This window comes from Bos javanicus, chromosome 2, assembly GCF_032452875.1.
Source record: "Bos javanicus breed banteng chromosome 2, ARS-OSU_banteng_1.0, whole genome shotgun sequence".
Taxonomy (NCBI): Eukaryota; Metazoa; Chordata; class Mammalia; order Artiodactyla; family Bovidae; genus Bos; species Bos javanicus.
Genome location: NC_083869.1, coordinates 104,553,590 through 104,578,436, shown reverse-complemented (window position 1 = coordinate 104,578,436; position 24,847 = coordinate 104,553,590). Strand labels below are relative to the sequence as shown.

Genomic DNA, 24,847 nt, shown 5'->3' with positions numbered 1-24,847 from the left:
TCTGGGAAGGGACCCTACAGTGGGGCTCAGTTGTCTAGAAACAGCTTGCTAACCACTGTAACCTTGAGTTAATGACAGCAGCATAAGGAAATTGCATGCAGTCAATCACCCAGGGGAGGAAATTAGGTTTTCAGATGGATACACGGCCTCATAAAAATAAATAAATAAAGGTACAACAGAGGGAAGAAAGATGATTCTTTATAAATATACAATATATACCTTTCTCAAGATGCACTTCTGCCCTCTGAGCAACCACCGATACCTAATTCCATTATGACAGGAGAGCTATGAATTTCTCCAGCTATAATTTTCCACAGTTCAATTACCCAGGCCTTCTAATTTCCTGCAAGGTTTGATGTAGATTCATTAAAATAACAAGGAGCTTCTTGAATGACGCCTGTGGCATCGCTTGCCTTGGCTCAAGACTATTTCAATGAGACGGGAGAAATGAAAAGTCTTATCAGTAAGAGCAAATCAGCTCATCATCCCGAACCTATTCCCCACATCACTGGCATCACCGCTGCTATAGCCTGGGGATGGAGTCTGGGTAGCAGCTCACAGATTAGCTGATGGAAATTAACTCCAGGGTTCTCTGCCAGGGAGTAACAGGTCAGAGTTACTATGGAGTCAGCCTTCCCATATACTGTCCAGACCCTATAGGGCGTGATGGGACCGATGAAAATGGATGCTTGTGGGTGTTAAAAAGCAGAGGCAGCATTATGGAAAATGAAAAAGGCCAGCTTTGAAAAGAAGCCAATAGGGCGTCTCATCTATTATGGAATGATTTAAAACCGCTCAGCCCCAACACGGTCACTGTCATCACCGTCACGCGTAAGGCCGTTAATCACGCCCGGCTGCTCAAGGTGTGGATGTCACCCTCCACCTCCGGAACGTCCCGTTTAGGAAAGCAGAAATGCATACAGCTACACCAATCCACACTGAACTGAATGCCTTGAGTTAACTCTTACTGAACCCAAGAAACCCACAGTGGAATAACGCAAAAAAAAAAAAAAAAAGATTTCTCTTTAGTGTCAAGAGAAGTTAGATGATTCTTACAAGCAAGGGATTCCTTCTGCAGATGGCCTGACCACCCTGGGGGAGAGAGCAGGCCCTCCAGCTGACACCACTCCCTCTCTGACCTGAAGAGGCAAAGAGCCATCTCTTCAGCTGAGTTTCCTACTCCCTGCTTTTATATCACAATGAAAAGACGGCCACAGGGCTTTCCTGGTGGCTCAGACAGTAAAGAATCTGCCCACAGTACAGGAGACCCGGGTTCGATCCGAGTCAGACAGATCCCCTGGAGAAGGAAATGGCTACCCATGCCAGTATTCTTAAGCGGAGAATCCCATGGACAGAGGGACCTGGCAAGCTATGGTCCATAGGGTCACAAAGAGTGGACACAAATGAGAGACTAACACACTTCCCTTGCTCTGAAAGAGTGTTTTTACAGGGCTTCCCAGGTGGCACTAGTGGTAAAGAATGTGACTGACAATGCAGGAGACATTAAGAGACTTGGGTTTGATCCCTGGGTCAGAAATATCCCCTGGAGGGCATGGCAACCCACTCCAGTATTCTTGCCTGGAGAATCTCATGGACAGAGGAGCCTGGTGGGCTACAGTCCATGGGGTCGCAGAGAGTCAGACACGACTGAAGCAACTTAGCATGTATGTAGTACTGCATATAACACCCAGAGCTTGGCTACAAATCCACCAAAAGGGAACGGATGATACACTTTACGACAGATTTATGCAGCAGAAAACTACTTGTGAGAATGAGATCCTGTCATCAGTAATGAAATGGAATGATTACCAAGATACATCATCAAGAGGAAAAAGAAAGGTAAAAAACAGTGGTAGAATACTCTAGGGAGGGAGATAGGAAACACACATCATGTCCTGATGTGGGCACAGACCAATGTTTAGAACTAAACCAAGGGACTGGGGATTCAAGGTGAGCACAAGTTATTTTTCAGTGTACACTCCTTTGTACTATTTGCATATGCCATCTGGTGAAACAGCTTTAATGAAAAAGGAAAAGAAAAAGCTCATACACCGTAGATCACTAGTCTCATCTGGTCTAGCCAATCAACAGAGATGAAAGGACTCTACTCACACAGAAAGAGAAACACCTGTTTATTAGGAAGGATGGTGGGATTCTTTCTCTACAGAAATAATCTAACTGGTTTAACAATAAAAAGCACTATAAATAAAACACCACTAAAGAAAACTCAAACACACACCTCACAGCTCAACAGGGAAAAGTCTGACACCCTTCAGGGCTGAGGTCACGAGGAGAAAAAGACCGTGTGATGATTTGGGCTGAGCGAGAGTGAAGATGGTGATGCATGGCCAGAGTGAATTTCAGAGGCAGCTGTCAGAAGGTAAGATCACTACCCAGAAATTCCGAACGTAGGAATTTGTCCTAAGAGGACAAGGTATGCAAGCTATGAATATACGGATGGTGTTCACTTGCAGAATTATTTATAACAGCTAAAGAGTGTCCCACGCTAAGGGTTAAGTTATGGGATGCAACCATACCACATATAAGCCATTAAAAACGATCTTGTCCTACAACCGACATGTCAGAAAAATAACCAAACTGTTAACAGAAGTTTTCTGTGTTGGGAGGGATGAAAGGTTATTCTATTTTTCTTTTTTTTTTTTTTGTGGCCATGCCATGCAGCATTCAGGATTCTAGTTGCCCAACCAGGGATTGACCCCCACCCCGCCCCCGCAAATCCCCACCCTCTGACAGTGGAAGCTTGGTCTTAACCACTGGATCACCGGGGAAGTCTCAAGATGATTTTAGTTTCAGTTTTGTCCCATATAGCTTTCTGTCTTGCTTGCTTTCACACAACTGAACACCATGGGTGTGACCTGTACAGTTCCACTTAAGCAGATATTTTTCAACAGCAGGTTGAAAATTCAACCACACGGATGAATCTGAGGATGTGGGGGAACCACAGATACGGAGGGCCAACTAACTATAAGCAAGTTAAAGGCGGACTAACCTCCACGTTGTTCAAGGGTCAACAGGAAATGAAAACAGAACCACTTTGTTTAGCAGCCCGGGAAAACAGTGCCATAGGGAAAGAAAGATGCCACCTTTCCCAGGGTACAATGACACCAATTTCCTACAGCACGTCCTCTGCACGCAGCTGCTGTTTCCATCCACGAAACCCAGATGCTCTGGCCTAGCTGTCTCAGACAGTGGGATGTAACCTAATTACCTCATCACGAACATCTGCTGAAAATCTTGACATACTAATTAACAGAATGTAGTTCTAAGAGATCCACGAGTGGAGTGAGGGGAATAGTCAAGTGGTATTAAATTAGGCCCTTATGTGGCTTTTCAAAGGCATTATTTTACTTCTTCCCAACTCTCTTCTTATTCCAAAAAATACCTAGCTTGACTCGTTTCCTTAGAGCATCTAGATCAATGGTTCTCAAGAGAAATGGGGAAGTGTAATTCCCCTCCTCCTGCACTCGGGCTTCCCTGGTGGCTCAGCTGGTAAAGAATCTGCCTGCAATGTGGGAGACCTGGGTTCGGTCCCTGGGTTGGGAAGATCCCCTGGAGAAGAGAAAGGCTACCCACTCCAGTATTCTGGCCTAGAGAATTCCTGGAAGGCTCCTCTGTCCATGGGGTCGCAGAGTCGGACACGACTGAGCAACTTTCAGGTGCCACACATGCCACCTGGGACCCTTGGCCGTATCTGGAGATAACTCCGGTTGTCACAACTGGGGGTACCAGCGGCACTTAGTGGGTACAGGCCAGGGATGCTGTTAAACATCCAATTAATACAATGCCTAGGATGGCCCTGTGGACAACAAGGAATTGCCCAGCCCAAAATGTCAACAGTGCCAAGGTCAAGGAACAGTGATCTAGATGAAAATACAGCAGAGAGATGACAGGTCTGATCAACAGAATTAACACAGGATGCCTCATCCTCCACCCCTACTCAAAGGTGCCAACAGTCTAGCACCATGCAAAGTCAATGTTATGGATGACAATGGTTTTGAGACACCCATGAACAGGCTATATTCACGGGTCCTGTTTTGATACGTTAATTCACCCAAGTTCTACGGTAAATCCAGAGTAATATATACTAGTTCCCAGTTAAAAATTTGTTTTAAATGTGTCACTTTGAAATATACCCAAGATATGAAAAATACTAACACTGTTTAAAAGGTCTGGCTCAGAAGCACATATTTCAGAAACCAATATTTAAGTCCGGCTTGCCTGCCAGGCGATGAGTGCATTAACAAGACAGTTGCTAAGAAGCTTTCCTACTATATCTTTAATGATAGCATCTACCTACTGTGCAGTTTCTTTTGTCTACACAATCAAGGGGACAGATTTAATTTTAGTTATGGCTGTAATACTGAAACCACGGTACCAAAGTCTATTAACATTTTTCAAAAGAAAACATATTAAAACCTCCCAAAACAAGGGTCACCACTCTGGGGAAAACATTTCATTTATGTGTGTGCAGAAAGGGCTCTCAACCTATAAACATTTATAGGTAACGTGAGCAGAGAATGAAGCTTTTACGTAAAGTACTTTTAAGTCGAGAGCAAATACGATCCTGCTTTGGAAGATGTATCATGTTACCAGTTACTCCGAATGCAAAGCAAACTTGAAATGAGTAGATACTTGAGTGTGTTTTGTGGGCAGTCAGAAAAAATGTTCAAGTGCTAGTAAGTTTCACCAACATTTAGCATATTAGTTTTCTCCAGCTTAGTACAATAAAGCTTAAGGCAATAAAAGCTGCATTTTTAAAATGATACTGCAACCCAAAGACCGCTTTACTAGAACCCAAGATAAAACAGGCACTTTTGTTTGCTCAGTTCATACAAATCAAAGGAGATTGCTCCAGAGTCATCTGTGAGATATTTTCACCTTGTTATGAGAAAAAAGACTACTTTTCCAATTGTACAATATTTTTCTCCTAAAGGAGGAAAAAGCTCACTACAAAAAAATGGAAGGAAATGTAGGGCTTTCCCCCTGTTGGGAGTGGAGGGACTGGAACACACCAAAAAAGACACCAAAGTGTGTGACACACGCAATATGGCCCTTCTACGGCAGGTCAGAAGAGAATGCTTCTGCACAGATTCAAAGCTGCACTGTGCACACACACAGCACACACACACACCTTCTGCTTGGAAGCCAGGACTCGTGCAGTCAGAGTGCTCAGCACAGGTGCAGACCCCCCCAGAAAAGTGTGTGGACAGCTGACCTTTCTGTTAACAATCAGCCTTAGGATGGCCCCAGAAAACGGTATCATCTTATTATTAATCATTACAGATTAATAGTAATTATTATAAAGCAGGTCTCAGCTTTGTGGCTGATACCCACAATACCCAGTTGATACTCACACTTAGTTCTGAGTCTGTATAACTGGTTGCCCTTGGTTCCCAGCACCCCAAGAGCTCTGCCCCACAAACCACTGAGCAGACAGGCAGGTCTTCCTCAATAGTTTAAGACGAGACACTGCTGGAGGCTGTAGCTCTGCCTTGTCCAGGAGGACCCCAAGGAGGGTCCGGAGTGAATCCTGACCCGACCCGTGACCTTCAACAGGTCTTCATGTATGACAGACAACTACACTGACCACTAGCTCCTCAGCAGCACGTTAGGAAGAAGAGTGAATCTGGGACCGAAGTCCCAAGTAGAGACGCCTGAGTCAATGATAAGTCATGTCCATGGCCTGCAGCCCCAGACTTGCAGCCCCTGCTCCCCTTGGACCCCTGTCCAGCCAAACAAAACACAGGGCATCTCAGCACTCCGTGGGCTCAGGCGCCAAGTCTGCCCTTGGCAGCACTCACCTTGAGGAGGGGCATAGCTGCGCGACAGCGGGCAGTCTTAATGTTTTTGAGGAAGTGGGATTCATCCTGTAAAGAAACAGTCACATAAGTGGACACGGCCAAACCCTGCATGGACAGAGAGAGAGCCCACGTCAAGCTTGACCCTGGCACAGCATCGCCCTTCTTGTTCAGGGAGACGGCTGTGGGCGTGGCTAAGGACCAGGCTCTGGCATCTTCTCCGCAATGTTGTAGGCAAGCCCCTTCATCTCTCAGGGACAGTTTTCCACCTGCAAAGTGGGGCTGGCGATGCCCCTGCCCTGCCCTGCCCACCTCACTGGCTGCACTGAACAAATCTCTTTGCTGGTTTCTAAGACACACCTCCCACTAACCAGTGTGCTGAGGACCTGGGTGTGCCCCATGCTAGCCCCTGGTGCTGCTGTCCAGCGTGTGCAGTCTCCTTCCCCTCCCTGAGTACCTCCTTGGCTCCCACGTCTCTGAAGGCACTGGGATGGATTGTGACGATCTGCGTGTGCTTCTGTCTGTCCTGCTGGGCTATGGCTCCCTGGAGGCCAGAGGCTGACCTCCTCCCTCCCTACCCGCAGCAGTGCATGGCCCTGCGCAGGGATGACCCTCTAGTTGGCTGAGCAAATGGATGAAGGTGGCTCCCTTGCAGTCAACCTGCTGCTGGGAAACCTGAGGCAGAGCCTCCACTGCAGCCTTATGGCTCAGAGGCTCACCAAGAGCTTTCTAAGAGCCCTTCCCTTTCGCTCTCTCTAGATGAGATGTGCGCTTGACAACACAAGCAGCAAGGTCTGGGGAGCCACTGTCGACAGAGAATCCTATTTTTAGAGGAGGGAAATACCACTGGCAGTTTTCCAGTCACATGTTCGCATAAAGACCCTTTCATGTCACCTGGAGGCATGGGGGTCGCCTGTTCTGCCAAGAGGAGAAGTGAGGATACACTTACATTGGAATTCATCCATCGCACGCTCCACCACGGACCGTCTGTTACCTGGACTTGGGCTAGGAGCTGACCGGATGTGGGCGGGGATGGGAGAGACTCACACCTTTTCAGGTTTATATCTGTGAGTCTTGTGGACACAGAGTGCTGGAGAGGAGGCCAGCCTCTCCAGACTTTCCTTCTGGAGCGTGAGAGGAGTTAGAAGAGGGCAAGTGGCAACTACAAGACATACCGTCACATCTGGGAGCAAGACTCTGAAAGCTTCTCTAAAAAAGGGTAATGAGTGCTTTTGTGTGTATGTGTTTGTGGTGGGAGGGAACATCTTTACATCGGCTGAAAGAAAATCTATTAGCTGTTTGAACTGCACGCCTGGGTCATGCCGACAAAGAGGGCAGCAGATGAAGGCGCAGGCCCGTGCTGTCCAGGCTGTAGTTCCTGGAGTTCTGGGCTGTCTGGGGTCCTCGGGCTCCATCGTGACCCCCCGTGGGGAGAGGAGGCGGGCTGGAAACCCCCAGCACAGACCCAGCAGATCACCATTTTCCAAAAAGCCCCCAGAAGATCCTAATATATAGCTAGGACTGAGAATTGATATTTGAGAGAAATGAAATACCAGTTCCTCACAAAATGAAGCCAGTGATTTCTCTTCTAGAAACCTAGGGAGGCTCCATGAAGTTACAGATGTGGACATTCGTGGAGCTTTCAGGGAGCCTTTACCCAGGGAGGAAGTACTGAAAGACTTTGTCGAGTCACTTACAATGATGACAACTTTAAATGGGGGTTTTAGCTGCTTTTCTAACTTGCTCAGAAGATCAAAACTGACAATGTTGACCAAGCCATCTGTCAGGCGGTCCTTCCCGGTCACCACGACGTTGATGTCTACTGGGTTCAGAGACGGCAGCCACCGACAGAAGGCCTGGGTGTGACAGGAGAGAACAAAACCCAAGTGAGGCTCTGGCCCGGCAGCCGCCAGCTGGGACCCCCGCCAAGCCATCACTGACTCTCTCCAGGTGGACCAAGGTTAGCGCCCCCTGCAGGTACACTCGGTCTGCCCCCTCCCCACCCTCCTGCATTTATTTGTCTTACCCCTGTCCCTATGAACGGCCATAGCCTGAGGAAGCCGACAGCTGCCCCCGAGTAGCATGAAGCTGGGGAAAGCTACGGACAATGAACCACGTCTTCCTTCCTCACCACGTCTGCTTATGGAGAGTTTTATTCATTTCACAGGACCACTCTGATCCCTGGGTTTATGCTAGACAAGCTCATGGCTGAGAGACAACACAACAGTCGTGCCAGGTTCTTCAGCCAAAAAGTTGCCCAGCAGACAGAGCACCTCCTACCCACACCACTTGCTACTGGGTATAAAATCCCGAGCCCCCAGTTAGGAGGTGTGACCTCAAGGTCCCGGAACCACCCCTCACTAGCAGTAAGCGTGGTGCTTAGCCTCTTTGAGGGGCAGTTTTCTCATCTGTGAGTGGGGTTAACATCTCATGTCTATTGCACATGGCTACTTAAGGATTAAGGGAAATAAAGGGAGTAAAACTATTCTGAAACCTAAGTGAAAGGTGTTGTCAGCAGGGACACCAGAGGCACTCAGGAAGCGTCTGTAACAGAAGCAGGTGAGTTGGAGCTTGGAGTGTTCCTGAAGGCCAGGGGCCTGACCTCAGGAGGCTATCTCATCTCCCTTCTCGCCCTCAGCTGACACAGAGCCTCGGAGCTTCCCTGGGTCCTGCCCCCGAACAGTCATGTGGTGACTCTGCCTCTGAGGAAAACTGTCCTTGTTAACGTGATGACGCCAGGAGAACTGACCTGCTCCCAGGTGAAGCGCACAGATGACGGCACCACCACCAGGAGGGGCCACTCCTTCCGGTAATAGGCCGCTATGCAGATGGCTTGGATGGTCTTCCCCAGGCCCATGTCATCGGCAAGCAGCAGGCGGCCTCTTTGTGCTATAGCGAAACTGAAGTGGACAAGGTCAGGATACAGCACAGCACACCTCCCAGGGTGGCGGTTAAACTGCCGTCGCATATCACGGGAAGCCACACCGCTGCTTGGGTGGGGGCTACCTGTTCATGAGAGACCTCTTCCCCGAGAAGGAAGACAGGGGCCACAGGGGGCAGGGTGGTAATAATCTAGAGAAGACTACAAACAGGGACAATGTGCTGTGCTTAGTTGCTCAGCTGTGTCTGACTCTTTGCGACCCCATGGACTATAGCCTGCCGGGCTCCTCTGTCCATGGGGATTCTCCAGGCAAGAATACTGGAGTGGGTTGCCATGCCCTCCTCCAGGGGATCTTCCCGACCCAGGGATTGAATTCAGGTCTTCCACACTGCAGGCAGATTCTTTACCATCTGAGCCACAAGGGAAGCCCATGAATACTGGAGTGGGTAGCCTATCCCTTCTCCAGTGGATCTTCCCGACCCAGGAATTGAACAGCAGTCTCCTGCACTGCAGGTGGATTCTTTACCAGCTGAGCTACCAGGGAAATGTGTAGTCAAAGGGTAGGGAGAAGCTCCAAGACCTTTAGGTCATGGAAGCGAAGTAGGCAGAGTTTCCAATAAGATGAGTTGCTCTCTGCCTGGTGCAGGTGAGGCCCACAGGATGGAAGGGAAGAGAGTGGGAAAGCCTCTTTAAAGAGGGACTGGGAGGGCTGTGCTTGTCACGGGAGGGATGTTGGGAAGGGAAGGGAAGAAAGGAAAGACGGTTTTTCTCAAGGTCAGAGAGGACTCTGTATTCGTAAGCGTGGCAAAGACAGAAAACACTGGAGAAAAGAATGACGTCCCGAGGGAAGGATGGAGCAAGAGTGTTGGTCTAGGAGGGGCACTGTGGCTCATTACCTAGCAGCCTGCAACCGTGACCCTGACCCTCCAGGGCAGCAGCCCCGGCTAACAGTTTGTGAATAAGGCATGGATTACTACTCCACTCCTTCGGAGCCCCACTGGCCTGGGTTAGGATTCCAAGTCCACCACCTGGGAGCTGTGTGTCTTTATCCAAGTGATCTATACCCTCCTTGTACCTCAGCTGTCACGTGGAATAACAGCCAGACCTACTCCAGAGAGTGTAGCAGGCATTCACAATGTCTAAAATATTTAAAACAGTGCTTGGTGCCATTGTAACTGCTGGGAAAGTGTCTCTCTTATAACTAGTATTCCCCAAAATGAGAAAAATAACCAAGACACAGTGACAGTAACTTGCTTGACTCACATGATGAATCAAGGAAAAGCTAAAAGGATCTCTGAAAGCCAGATACCTGGTCTCCTGCTCCAAACACAACTCCTCTTTCATCGGAATTCCTGCAAAACTGATCACTTGCTCAGGACCCTGATAATAAGCCAACTAACTAGTTCTTCTCCTTTTCTTCTTACACAGAAAAGACAGAGGACATCCCCTCTTCTGATCAGCAGTTGGCATGGCCCACAAGAATTCCAGGCTGCACAGGTCTTTCTGAATTGCCTGAAAACAGCATTTCTGCCCTTCAGAAGCCAGTGACCAACCACGGTGGGAAAGTGAGCAGTGGGCCTGTGGGTGGCATGAACCGAGGACACGTACGTTACTTCTTACACTATTTTGAGTAGAGTTTGTGCACCCTTGCCATCCAGAGTCCTGATTAACTTCATTTCAGTCGCTCAGTCATGTCCGACTCTGCGACCCCATGGACTGCAGCACACCAGGCTTCCCTGTCTATCACCAACTCCTGGAGCTTGCTCAAACTCATGCCCATTGAGTTGGTGATGCCATCCAACCATCTCAGCCTCTGTCATCCCCTTCTCATCCTGCCCTCAATCTTTCCCAGCATCAGGGTCTTTTCCAATAAGTCAGTTCTTTGCATCAGGTGGCCAAAGTACTGGAGTTTCAGCTTTAGCATCAGTCCTTCCAATGAGTATTCAGGACTGAATATCCTTTAGGATTGATTGGTTTGATCTCTGTGCAGTCAAAGGGACTCTCAAGAGTCTTCTCCAACACCACAGTTCAAAAGCATCAGTTCTTCGGTGCTCAGCTTTCTTTATGGTCCAACTCTCACATCCATACATGACTACTGGAAAAACCATAGCTTTGACTAGACGGACCTTTGTCGGTAAAGTAACGTCTCTGCTTTTTAATATGCTGTCTAGGTTAGGGATTAATTTAGGGAACTAACTTAGGGAATTCCCTGATTAACTTAGGGAATTTGAAATCAATGGTTACAATCAGGCTTCGGTGATGGCACACTTGGGCTGTTTAATTCTAATCCCTAGATGCTTTCAGAAGGTTGTGAAAGAGGAGTATTCATAAAAGAGGGAGCATCTGAACCTAGGTCATGGTGATCGATAGACCTGAACGGGAGACAGCACAAGAAGACAAAGGAAGAACCTACTTGACTCCAGCTCTCTGAAAGGGCAGCAGGCTAGACACAAGCTTGGAGTCCACCCTGGACAGGTCTGCCTCGGGGATGTCTGCCACAGGAGAGAGAGACGTCTTCTGAAGCTGAGCGGCGAAAGCCAGGGTGAGGGTCTTGGGGAGAGGATCCAGCTGAACTTGTGGAAGGCCGCGCACTCTTTCCACTAGAAAGAACAGAGGTGTAAGAATTGGAGTGTTAATGCCCAAGACTTCTGGGAGAAAAAAGAAGGGGCTTTGACATACAAAGTTCAAGGGCTGGAATTCTGCAGTGTGCCACCTTCTTCAAAAAAGTAACTGGAGAGAAAACTGGGCGCTGACAGGTGCATGGCAGAGCACCAGCTTTCTCCCTCTGTACTTGATGTCCGCAAACAAGAGGGTGCTCAGTAACGCAAAACTGATCTTCACTACGCTACGCAAACACTGGAAAGAACTAACATGTTTTTGTGACTGATCTTTTTTAACCTTAAGTCATTTAAAAATGACTTCCTTTCAATAAATAACGACTCATATTCTTCAAAAACTAGCCCAATTAAAGCAAGACTTAGAATGAATAAATCTTGCCTTGTTTTCATTCTCCTTATGTTTTATTTTGGTTTTGATACTTGAGAAGACGGAGAACTTTAAGCTATATGCCGTCCACAGGCAAGAAAGCACTGCGGTCCTTGCAGAGAAACTGTGAGGTGTTTCCAAGAAAGAAGAGCAGCTGCGGCAGCCTGGATGGGAGGGGAGCGTGGGGGAGTATGGATACATGTGTATGGCTGAGTCCCTCTGCTGTCCCCTGAAATTATCACAACATTGTTAATTGGCTATATTCCAATACAAAATAAAAAGTATTAAAAATAAATAAAAGCAAAAAAAATACATAAAATTAAATTATATCACAAGCCGGGAGGTGGGGTGGGGGGGAGGGAGAAAAATCAGTAGGACAGGAGCGCTATTCATAAATAATGACAAAGGGCAGCGTCCATGCAAAGGCCACCGACTGAGAACAATGCACATGGCCTTGCACTTTGGACATTTTCCGTAAGAGAAAAAGCATCTCCTCTTGGGAGAGGTGGCCTGTGGACCAAATCAGTCTACTTATTGTTCTGATAAATAAAGTTTGTGTGGAGACAGCTGTGCCCATGTGTTAGTAGACAGTCAATGGTGGCTATCGTGCCTAATGGTGCAGCTGAGTCACTGGGACAGAGAGAGCACAGCCCACAGAGCCTGAAATATGAACGGTCTGGCCCTTTACAAAAGAACTTTACCAACCCCTGCTTAGCTTAGAGTCTACACTGGGCGTGGCTATGGCTCTCTTTGAACTAAAGCTTATACTTCAGGGTCTTCACTTTCCTTCCATGCGTGTGGCTTCCACACGCCAATATAATGGATGGAGAGACTTTTCTAGTTAGAGCCATAAAACTAGCTGGGAAAAACAAACGACCTAGGAAATGAAATGAAATGGAAATGAAAGCAAAGTAATTGCATTGATTTTTCTTTTTTGAAGGAATTTAGCTTCACCTGATTTCAAAAGAAAAACAAAACAAAACCTCTTTATTCAGTAAAGAAACAGGAAAAAAACAAAACAACCCAAGTTCCAAATAAAACAGAATTCTGTAGGGTGGGGGAAGGCAGGATAACATCAGTTAAAATTTAAAGTTAGAGAAAAGATAGAGCTAGAAATCCCTGGTAGTAGAATTATCATTGAACTACCAGTCACAGCCTACTGTCCCACAGTGGCAGCTTTCAAGATATCTTCCCTTTCATCATTTCCTTCAAAAAATCTAACTAGAAGAGTGACCAGTGTCTACAGATCCTCAACTGCTCTTTACCCTTTACCTCTCAGGGGCACCCTGGGAGAGTCGTAGTAACCCACCAAGGGGCTCATTGGATTCTCCAGGAATCCAGGTGAAGGAATCAGAGAGAGAACTTGGATCCATTTCATTTCTAACCCATGTTACTTGAAATTCTAAGGCTGCTTGGTCTCTATTCCACAGGCTCATGTGTTCTTAATTTCCCCACAAGGTATTCCAAAAGCCTTCAGCCACAACCATCAACTGCCGGTTGTAAATACTGAAGTGAATATGGAGGCTGAGCCATCTACCACCACCTTAAATTGGGTTGCATTTTCAATATATTTAAATCCATTTGTCTTTCCCTAAATATTTCTGTTGTTGTTCAGTCACTAAGTCATGTCCGACTCTTTGTGACCCCATGGACTGCAGCATACCAGGCTTCTCTATCTTTCATTATTTCCCAGAGTTTGCTCAAATTCATGTCCATTGAGTTGGTGATGCTACCTAGCCATCTCGTCCTCTGCCACCCCCTTCTCCTTTTGCCTTCAATCTTTTCCCAGCATATTTCTGGAAACCATTTGCATGAATAGCATCACCCTGATAAGAAATTAGGTAACGCTGATGGCTTTAATAAAAGATAGACTGTTCGTATTGATGCCTACATACACTGTAAGCTTCCAAATTAAATCTGAGCGTGCTGATTTCTGCACGCTTCAAAAGGCTGAGCACTCCATGTGCTTTCAGAACCCATTTTCATTTTAATCCAGTGATCTTCAGCACTCAGATACCTGATGAAAGCTAAGAAAGGGCTGATGATCCAGCGGGGGTGGGATGCAAGGCTTTGTGCGCATTATGTCCTTTCAGCCACTCAAGGGGGAAAAAAGAACGCTCTACTCTGTTTCCTATCGACTGCTAGCTCCCCAAATCCTACGCTGCCGGTTCAGCCCACAGACTGTGTTTCTGAGACCGCCTGAATTCTCTGTCAGCAACTCTCTGCTACCCTTTCCCTGCGCTGGGAGATCAGATGGATGTGCTATCTGGCTTCATGAGTCATCGAGAAGTCGTTTCTGTAAAACAGCTCTTTGGCAGAACGCTGCTGGCCCACATGGCGGAGAGATGTGGATGTGAATGTTTTCAAATAGCAGCCGACAAGACGAAATCACTGATTTGGGGATGAGGAACCCTTCTGGACTGTGACAGGCAGGGGAAAACAGAAGGCCTGCTGCCAGTTTCGCTGTGGCCAGGAGGCCATGAGTCATCACTGAGAGAAGAGGGAGGAGGAACACTCAGAGGAGACTGGCCTGACCTGGAGACCGGAGCTGCCACTGTATCTGCAGTGGGCACTCACACTCTCAGGTCTTACTGTTATTTCTTAATTAGTTTCAGAGGCACATGGTCACTAGCTCAGGTCAATAATCTGATTCCACATACGAGACCTAGGGGTGGGAGAGAGGTCCAGACTCCCCAGGTTTATGATCTGTTACCAGAGGAATGGAACTGCGATATATGCAGCACTTCATCTCCCTAGTCTCTTAGTTCACAGACCTGGTTTCTCCATCTCCTAGCAGGTCACATCACAAACTCAGAATCACAATTTTAATCAGACTTTACTGTGACCCTGCGAGACTCCCTGACAAGAAAAACAACTGTTTCCTTTCTCTGGGTCCAGATTTTCCCCAATCTATGAAATGGGGAAAGGAGAAAAGGTAAGATATACTCAACTGAATGCAGAGTTCCAAAGAATAGAAAGGAGAGATAAGAAAGTCTTCCTCAGTGAACAATGCAAAGAAATATAGGAAAACAATAGAACAGGAAAGAATAGAGATCTCTTCAAGAAAATCAGAGATACCAAGGGAACAACATTTCATGCAAAGATGGGCACAGAAATGTTATGGACCTAACAGAAGCAGAAGATATTAGGAAGAAGTGGCAAGAATACACAGAAGAACTGTATAAGAGAGAACTCAATAACCCAAATAACCGTGAAGGTGGGATCACTCACCTAGAGCCAGACATCCTAGAGTGCAAAGTAGCGGGCGGTAGGAAGCATCACGACAAACAAAGCTAGTGGAGGTGATGGAATTCCAGCTGAGCTACTTCAAGTCCTAAAAGATGATGCTATGAAAGTCCTGCAATCAATATGCCAGCAAATTTGGAAAACTCAGCAGTGGCCACAGGACTGGAAAATGTCAGTGTTCACTACAATCCAGAAAGGCAGTGCCAAAGAATGTTCAAACACAATTGCATTCATTTCACAAGCTAGCAAAGTAATGCTCAAAATTCTCCAAGCTAGGCTTCGACAGTACGTGAACCAAGTGAGAGCTTCCAGATGTTCAAGCTGGATTTAGAAAGGTAGAGGAACCGGAGATCAAATTGCCAACATCCACTGGATAACAGAAAAAGCAAGAGAGTTCCAGAAAACCTTCTACTTTATTGACTACACCAAAGCCTTTGACTGTGTGGATCACCACAAACTGTGGAAAATTCTGCAAGAGATGCGAATACCAGACCACCTTACCTGCCTCCTGAGAAATCTGCAGATCAAGAAGCAACAGTTAGAACTGGACATGGAACAACAGACTGGTTCCAAATTAGGAAAGGAGAACATCAAAGCTGTTTACTGTCACCCTGCTTATTTAACTTATATGCAGAGTACATCATGTGAAATGTTGGGCTGGATGAAGCACAAGCTGGACTCAAGATTGTCGGGAGAAATATCAATAACCTCAGATACACAGATGATACCACCCTTATGGCAGAAAGTGAAGAAGAACTAAAAAAAAAAAGTTGGCTTAAAACTCAACATTCAAAAAACTAAGATCATGGCATCTGGTCCTATCACTTCATGGCAAATAGATGGGCAAACAATGGAAACAGTGACAGACTTTATTTTTTTGGGCTCCAAAATCACTGCAGATGGTGACTGCAGCCATGAAATTAAAAGACGCCTACTCCTTGGAAGAAAAGTTATGACCAACCTAGACAGCATATTAAAAAGCAGAGACATTACTTTGCCAAGAAAGATCCATCTAGTCAAGGCTATGGTTTTTCCAGTAGTCATGCATGGACGTGAGAGTTGGACTATAAAGAAGGCTGAATGCCAAAGAATTGATGCTTTTGAACTGTGGTGTTGAAGACTTTTGAGAATCCCTTGGACTGCAAGGAGATCAAACCAATCAATCCTAAAGGAATTCAATCCTGAATATTCATTAGAAGGACTGATGCTGAAGCTGAAGCTCCAATACTTTGGCCACCTGATGGGAAGAACTGACTCATTAGAAAAGACCCTGATGCTGGGAAAGATTGAAGGCAGGAGAAGAAGGAGTCAACAGAGGAAGAGATAGTTGGATGGTGTCACCAACGCAATGGACATGAATTTGAGCAAGCTCCAGAAGATGGTGAAGGACAAGGAAGCCTGGCATGCCGCAGTCTGGGGTCGCAAAGAGTCGGACATAACTCAGTGACTGAACAACAACAAGAAGACACGGAAAATCAGCACTCGGGGTCACTGTTGCACCTCTGTTACAGTCTATGAACCATTATCATCCCTTCAGTTGTGTCTGACTCTTTGCAACCCTATGGACTGTAGCCCACCAGGCTTCTCTGTCCATGGGATTCTCCAGGTAAGAATACTAGAGTGGGCTGTCATGCCCTCCTCCAGGGAATTGTCCCAATCTAGGAATCAAACCTGTGTCTCTTACATCTCCTGCATTACCAGGTGGGTTCTTAACCACTAGCGCCACCTAGGAAGCCCATCATTATAGTGAATGCAAAAAAAGTAGTCCTAACTCTAGAATTCTTAAATCAAGGTCCATGGGATTAGTAATATAAAAAACAAAATCTTTACATGTGGGGACTTCTCTGGTGGTCCAGTGGTTACAAACCTGCCTTCCAATACAGGGGACAAGGGTCTGATCCTTGGTCAGGGAAGGAAGATTCCACATGTTGCAAAGCAACAAGGCCTGAGCACTGCAACTAGAGAGGCAATGCGGACCCCGAGTGCTGCAACTAAAACCCAAGGTCCAAGGCAGCCAAAAATAAATAAACAAAATAAATGTTGTTTTTTTTAAAAAAAAAAAACAACCTTACACGTGGCCATTCTGTACATTTTTCCCAGTGAAGACTCCATTGTTTCATCACATATTTCAATGAGTCCATGGCCCACGAGACTTGGAACCATTATATAACGCTATGTGAGCTGCAAGTCATGGTTTTTCAACGTTACATTCATCTCCTAATGCTGTAAATGTCCTGCTTTTTGGTGTTCCATAAAAGTCAAAGGCTTCATAGCTCACATATTTACATGTCTTTCTGTGATTGAAAGACAAAGGGCTGAGAGAGAAAAACTCACTTTGACTGCTCATCAAAAATTCAGCTTTGGTCAAATAATTTGTTCATGCCACAATCTCCAAACAGTTGCAGCTAAGGAGTCTCAGATAAATGTCAGCCACCCTTTTTGCCTCAGCTAGTGGCTGCTGACACTAAATAAGTAACTCATCATATTCAAACTGAACCCCAAATCTGCAGCAAGTTTTCCCTCAAGGAATCAAATGCTCTTCCCTCATATTTAATTTCTGTCAGTAGGATAGATATGGATTAAATACCTTCCCTCCCCCCTTTTTTTTAACTGAAGGGCCAAACGCGACCCAGAATATTGAGCTACCTACCTAATGTCACACAGTAAATCACATAGGAAGGAGACAGAGGGAAGAGACCTCTTCCTTACACCCCTAGCCTGGTGGACACCTCTCCACCTCCACTGCGCTGGAGAATGTCTCTCCCGGCTTGACAGGTACCATCCCTGGGACCAGAAAGTTCTCAGGGGTCACGTAGGGGGAACCGGTGCTGTGCCAGCTGTACACCCTGCAGGATTTGAAGTCTGGAAGATGGGTGACACATGAGCATTCCAGGACAGGCCAAGATATGACCCATCACCCCACCCCACCCTTCCTCAGGCATACTGGGATTCATTCATTGCCCCACCCAAGCAGAGCACAGAGAAGCAAAATGATAAGCCCAAACTGACTTCTTCTCATAGTTGTATCTGTACACATAGCCCTTCCCTTGGTCAGGCTCCAAAGCATGTACTAAACACCGATGTGCCCTGGCCTTGGCTTCTGCCTCTGGCAGAACTCAGCCCATCATGAAGCCCGTTACCACTATGGCTCTCCCGCTTCCACAGACCATCTGGTTCTAGCAGTAAGTGAAGAGCCTGCTCTTATAGGGGACCTAAAGTAGCTTCCATCTAACCTCAGCAATCCTAGCTTGCCTCTGATTCCCAAAGCCCACGAACGCTCACTTCTTGTTCTTCTGTGATGGGTGGGAGGGTGCACAGGCCTCGAGTATCTGACTAGCACCGCCGCAGCCTGATGGAACATGTGGCCCTGCATTTCCCTGAGCTGTCACAGAGCCACTATCACAGAGTGCAGGGGCATGGCTGAGAGCATCTTCACCTTTCCCAGTCCTGCACTCAAGCGTGCCATGTTATCGCAGCAGAGGGGAGGAAGGAGGTGATTCTTCTAAAATATGTTATATTGGGGCTTCCCTGCTGGTGGAGTGATTAGCGGTCTGCTTGCCAATGCAGGGGACACAATCCCTGGTCTGGGAAGACCCCACATGCATCGGGGCAACTGAACCCACGTGCCACAACTACTGAGACCTTGCTCTGGAGCCTGTGCTCCACAAGAGAAGCCCACACACGGCAGCTAAAGAATGGTCCCTCACCACAGCTACAGACAAGCCCATGTGCAATGGTGGAGACCCGGCAGAGTCCAAAGTAAAGAAATCGATCTTCAAAAAAAAACTACATTAAATCCGAGGCATGTGATTAAGGCTTAACAACAGCATGATATAAACAAGCAAGATGGGCAGCTCACTGAGTTTACTGTATTCTTCCAGGAGAAAGCTCCACTTCCGGGTCTTGACATCTGCAACGACAAGAGACAAACAGGCAAACGTGACACCCTGCCCTCCTGCAAGGTCACCACACTTACGAATTCATCCCCTGGTTTCACAAAACCCCAGGAAGCTTGGGCAGTGGGCACTTTGTGCTGACCTTGTGCTGGGCAGCGGGGATAGAGAGACTGACACCACCTTTCATCGAGGCTTTGACAGAATTCAGGGAGGAAAGACAAGCAGCCGTGGAGATGGCACTGGGCTGCTAAGGGTGGGGACAAAGAGAGTTACATGGACAGAGGACCAGGGATGGCCTAGCAGGTGAGAAATGCCCTGAATCTCCAAGGCTGGGATAATACTATAGCTTGTACTTATTCAGTGCTTACTTTAAGCCAAGAAACTTATATGACCATGTCCTTGGCTCCTCAGTGCGCTATAAGCTGGGCACCATTATTAGTAGCTTCGTTTTGTGCATGGAAAACAAGCTACGTGTGGTCGGAGTGGTCAAATCCCAGGTCTGCCACTTCCTGGCTGTGTGACTTTGGGCAAGTTACATAACTTCTCTGTGCCTCTGTTCCCACCATCTGCCAAAGGAGGATCCTAAAGCCCTGCTTCATAGGCTTCTTGTAAGGATTATGTAAAATTTAAATGTAAAATGCTTATAAAAGTGGTCTGGCAAACAATGCACTCAAAAAAAGGTAAACAATGATAACTTATTATGATGATGATGATGCCATCTTCTGATTAGTGGAGTATAGCATCATCTACACACGTTATTAACTAAGGAGGGTGAGCATTTCCCTACCCAGCACTGACTCGTTACGTCCGGTTTTCCTACCAATCTACCTTTTGAGAAAATCAAGTAAGCTGCAACTCAGTAAATGCTTTCTGGGTAGTACAAGAGGATTCTTCTCTGTCTGGTTACTGAGGAAGCAAGGTGGTTAGGGAAAAGGCATCACGGACACCAGGTCCACGTCAGGAGAGAAGCAAGGCGGCCCGGGTGTAATGTGACAGAAAGACCCAAAGCAGACAGCCCACTCCTGACGTGGAATAGTGCAGGAGGCCCTTTCTGGCAACAGCTGGATCCTGACGGCAGCAGGGCAGCAAATGGAAAGGCCCGTGAGTAACCGCTATGGCGAAAAAATATCCACTCATGGTGTTTTAACATCCAGTGGGTCTGGGCAGGGTTTGGGCATGAATATTTTTGCTGTTCTCATTCCTCCACAAACAGCAGATCATGTCAGGAGTGTGGTTTCAAAGGCCACACTTATCAGAAGTCACAGGTCATCGGTACTTGCCTTTTGAAGGCCGCCCCAAGCAGAGGTCGAAGACCTAAGGGGTCCAGGGGACAGGGGGACAACACTCTCTGGACTTGGACTGGGCCCTGTGCATCACACCTAAACCCTACTCCCCAGCCAGGTCTCACCGGTCAAAACTCTATCCATCTAAAGGATAACAAGGCAGCAGCCAGCACCACCCTCTCCTGAAGGATCCCCAACCTCGAGGAAGGCTCGCTACGCAAGTCACTCCACAGAGGCTTCATCCACGATGCTGCCTGAGCATAATGTCTCAAAGGCAAGAGGTTTAAAGGTTTGCTTTCTACCTGCCTGTGTGTGCTGTGCTAAGTTGCTTCAGTCGTGTCCGACTCATTGCAACCCTATGAACCATAGCCCACAGGCTCTTCTGTCCATGGGGATTCTCCAGGCAAGAATACTGGAGTGAGCTGCCACTTCTTCCTCCAGGGGATCCTGCCGACTCAGAGTCTGAACCCGAGTCTCTTATGTCTTCTGCATTGACAGGTGTGTTCTTTACCATTAGCGCCACCTGGGAAGCCCTTCTAACCTGACTAAAAAAAAGCTAAAACCATTTCAAGAATGGGAATACAAAAGCTACACTGTTTTGCAAAGCAACAAGGCCCAAGCTAAGAATGAAACCCAGAAGTTCAGAATTCTGCTCCTTATTCTGATGTGGCAGCTTTTGAAGAACCTCACAAAAAAAAAAAAAAAAAAAATCAAGCAATACTGCTCTGCTTTGTCTGGTGGATTTCAAGCCTAGCTGATTATTAGACTCACCTGAAGATTTTTCTTTTTTAATGCCAATATCCAGGGCCCCACCTCAACCCAATTAAATCAGTTGCTCTTGGTGGGAACCCAGGCATCAACATTTACTCTGGGGGTTGGATCAGCCAATCTGTGATTTACCCACTGCTTTAGGTGGTTGGGAGGCGGGCTCAAGCCTGAAAACCACTGGCTTAGTCTATGCAAAGAGTTGGACACGACTGAGCGACTGAACTGAACTGAGTCTTCTGTTGCTGCTGCTGCTGCTGCTGCTAAGTTGCTTCAGTTGTGTCCAACTCTGTGTGACCCCACAGACGGCAGCCCACCAGGCTCAGCCATCCCTGGGATTCTCCAGCCAAGAACACTGGAGTAGGTTGCCATTTCCTTCTCCAAAGCATGAAAGTGAAAGTGAAGTCACTCAGTCGTGTCCAACTCTTCACAACCCCATGGACTGGAGCCTACCAGGCTGGCAATTATTTTTATGGAAAACACCTATATTTCAAGCTCTCCTAAGAACAAGATAAAACTAAATGGGTTTAAGTGGTTACAGCAGGAACTTACCTGCTTCTACTAAGCAGACACTGCCCAGGTGACCAGGGAAGGAGTCTTCTCCTTGGGAGGCCTTTAAGGACAAAGCAGACCCTACTACGTGCTCAACTATCGGTAACAATTTAGGGAACACCTTTCCACAGGAAGAGGAGCAGGTTAGGAAGGCTTTGCCAAGAAAGTCACTTCTGAATATTTAAAGAGACAGGAACACCTTGCTCTGAGATCATGGGCCACCCTGCCTTCTGGGAATTAGGCCGAGGCCAACTACTTGCCATATTTTCTGGAATCCATCTGTTTAAACAGCGCAATCAGGTCTTCTGAATAGCTGATGTCTGCCTCGAAGCGGGCCCGGGAGATGAGCACGCACTGCCCTTTGACAAAGGCCAGGGAGGGAGCTGCAGGAAGGCCGGTCTTGGCTATAATGCCACTGCTGGTGGAGGGTGACTCCATGTGGCCCTCGGCTCCTTCCAAAGGCTGCAGGGTGATCCCTGGGAGGCGCTGGGCTGCTTTCACTGCGGAAGAAGAAAAGGACAGAGGTGATGACCTGGTAACGTTTAAGGCCCTGGCATGCTCAGGCAGATAGGAGAGGAGGCAGAAGCAGGGTGACAAGGACGTTTGCTAGGCAGGCAGGAGACAAGAGGTGTAGTTAGATGGGGAAGGTGAGCAGGTGAGCTTTAACTGGAGGTTCAGAGAGTAATTGGTGGTTCAGACGGTTAAGCGTCTGTCTACAATGTGGGAGACCCGGGTTCTATCCCTGGGTCTGGAAGATCCCCTGGAGAAGGAAATGGCAATCCGCTCCAGTACTATTGCCTGGAAAATCCCATGGACAGAGGAGCCTGGTAGGCTACAGTCCATGGGGTCGCAAAGAGTCGGACACAACTGAGCGACTTGACTTTACTTCAGAGATCTCAGGATTACCTGAATATAACTCTTCTGTTCTTTAGGTTTTCCAATTTAAAACTTAGAATTCAGAAATGAACAGGGAGAAGCAGGGTCTCACCAGGATGAATAAACTTATTAGATAATTCCCGCAGCTATGTCAGAGAAGCCACTGAAGGAAATCAACACACCTGAAATCAGACCCTTAACCCTGTTCCCAGGTCAGTGCTCTGTCCCTCACTGGGAGGACAAAGAAGGAGACACAGGACTGTCAGGCCACAAATGCAGTTTTAAACCTTATTTTCTCTATTACTGAGGCACTTAATAGATTAATAGATTTGACAACATAAAACTAAACAGTCAAAAAACACAAACTGAAATGAAAGGCAAAACTACTGAATAAAGATATCTGCAAGAAATATGAACAGAGCTCATACTTAAAAAAAATACTGAAACCACTAAGATACGTTAGGTAACCAACTCAAAAGGGGGGAAAAATGACCAATAGACATTTGAGAAACATGCAACTCTGCAAATAATCAGAGTAATAAAAAGCCAATTTTTACTTATTAAACTTGCAGAATTAGAAAAAATAGATATGTGAAAATCTTTTGGAAAACAATCTTGCAACACAGAGCAAGAGCTATAAAAAGTCATCATAATGATTCAACTTTTAGGAAATCTGTCTCAACTAACATAAATTGAAAACACAAAAATTTATAGACCAAGGTGTTCCTTACAGCTTTGATACTAGGGAAACTGGAAGCAAATTAATATTAAACCAAAAGAACATGATTTACCCAATTTATGACACATTCTTACAATGGAAGGTTATATAGCCTTCCATTAATTATTTAGTTAATCTTCCATATATAGCCATTAATTTTTTTTGGAAGAAATTTCGGAAAACACAAAGGTACAAAAAACAACATTAAATCATCTTTTGGAGGCCAAAGCGGTTCAATAACAGAGATGTACATTTTCATCATTTAGAATGAACTGTTTAACATGCACCATTAAAATAAAAATGCTTTAGAACTTCCCTGGTTGCACAGTGGATAAGAATCCGCCTGCCCATTTAGAGGACATGGGTTTGATCCCAGGTCCAGGAAGATCCCACATGCCTACGAGCAACTACGCCCGTGCGCCGTAACTACTAAGCCTGCTGCTGCTACCACTGAAGCCTGTATCCTAGAGCCTGTGCTCCACAACAAGAGAAGCCACAACAGTGAGAAACCTGGGTACTGCAACTAAGAGTAACTCCTGTTTGCTGCAACCGGAGAAAGCTCATGCAAACCGCACAAAGCAAGGAAGACCCAGTGCAAACCAAAATAAATACATACATAAAAAATTAATAAAAATGCTTTATGCAGGAACACTAAGTGAAAAAGTCAAGATACAAATTATATTAAATATATAAAACATTGTATATTTTAATGCACAGGCAAAAAGGCTGGAAGGAACAAAACTAAAATGCTAATAGTGAGTGGGGACAGATGGGGGGGCAGATGAGGGGGCTGGTTTTTCTTCTTTTGCCCATTGATATACTTTCCACATGGCCTACAAAGAGTGTGTGGTAGGGTTCAAAGAGTGTGTGGTAGAGTTAAAAAGTCAAAGTTCAGAGGTGAACCCAAACAAATAACAGAAAGACTGACAGTCTTCATAAATTATACTAATGAAAAGTGTAATCTACTAAGATGACACAGCAAACATGAACCATCTGAAAATGAAGAGAGAAGGATAGAGGCACAAATTCATGATTGCTGCAAGGGTTTTCAAGATACACTTTGGTAGAAGCAGATTGTGCGTGCAAAACACTGACAAGGATACGGGGAGCGAAACAGTTCCTGTTCAGCAAAATTCATCTGAAAGCTACACTGAGAATTTTGTGCCCAACAAAGTTTAAAAAAAAAAAATATGTGGAGCATTACCAGAAATAATCATACTGCACAGAAAACCTAAATGAATTTGCAAAAGCAGATATCATGAGTCACCATGCATTATGGTCAGAGAGAGAAGAGGAGTAAAAAGATGACAAATCAAACAAAACAGAGACTTTAAACAGTCTCTATAGGTTACTTTTTTATACACATATAAAAGTAGAAAAAAGAAAAAAACACAGGACATGAAAAAGATTTCCTAACGTTGGAAATCACTGGTTTAATATGTAACAATGCAACACCATGTATCAAGACCTGCAGTGTTAACTCAGAGCACTGTCTCTCCCCTTCCTAACATGCAATAAATGGATTAAAATAATGGTAAGGGCTTCCCTGGTGGCTCAGTGGTTTTGAATCTGCCTGCCAATGTAGGCGACCCCTGATCTGGGAAGATCCCACACGCTGCAGAGCAACTAAGCCCGTGCGCCTCAACTCCTGAGCCTGTGCTCTAGAGTCCGGGAGCCGCAAGTACAGAGTCCACATGCTACGACTACTGAAGGCCACTCACCCTAGAGCCTGTGCTCTGCAACAGGAGAAGCCACTGCCGTGAGAAGCCTGCACACCGCAACTAGAGAACACCCTAAGTAGCAACAAACACCCAGCATGGCCAAAA

At 46.3% G+C, this 24,847-nt stretch overlaps 1 protein-coding gene across 2 annotated transcripts in view; it reads right to left on the bottom strand.

Moving 5' to 3' along the window:
• Positions 1 to 24,847, bottom strand: part of SMARCAL1 (SWI/SNF related, matrix associated, actin dependent regulator of chromatin, subfamily a like 1) — a 53,174-nt gene that overhangs the window by 22,575 nt on the left and 5,752 nt on the right. For both annotated transcript variants that reach the window (XM_061384308.1, XM_061384318.1), the window contains exons 5-10: positions 21,688 to 21,927; positions 18,791 to 18,841; positions 11,114 to 11,300; positions 8,569 to 8,719; positions 7,517 to 7,675; positions 5,823 to 5,888 (exon numbers count right to left, since the gene is read on the bottom strand). In XM_061384308.1, coding sequence (XP_061240292.1) covers positions 5,823 to 5,888; positions 7,517 to 7,675; positions 8,569 to 8,719; positions 11,114 to 11,300; positions 18,791 to 18,841; positions 21,688 to 21,927 — 854 coding nt within the window. The remainder of the gene's footprint in view (positions 1 to 5,822; positions 5,889 to 7,516; positions 7,676 to 8,568; positions 8,720 to 11,113; positions 11,301 to 18,790; positions 18,842 to 21,687; positions 21,928 to 24,847) is intronic.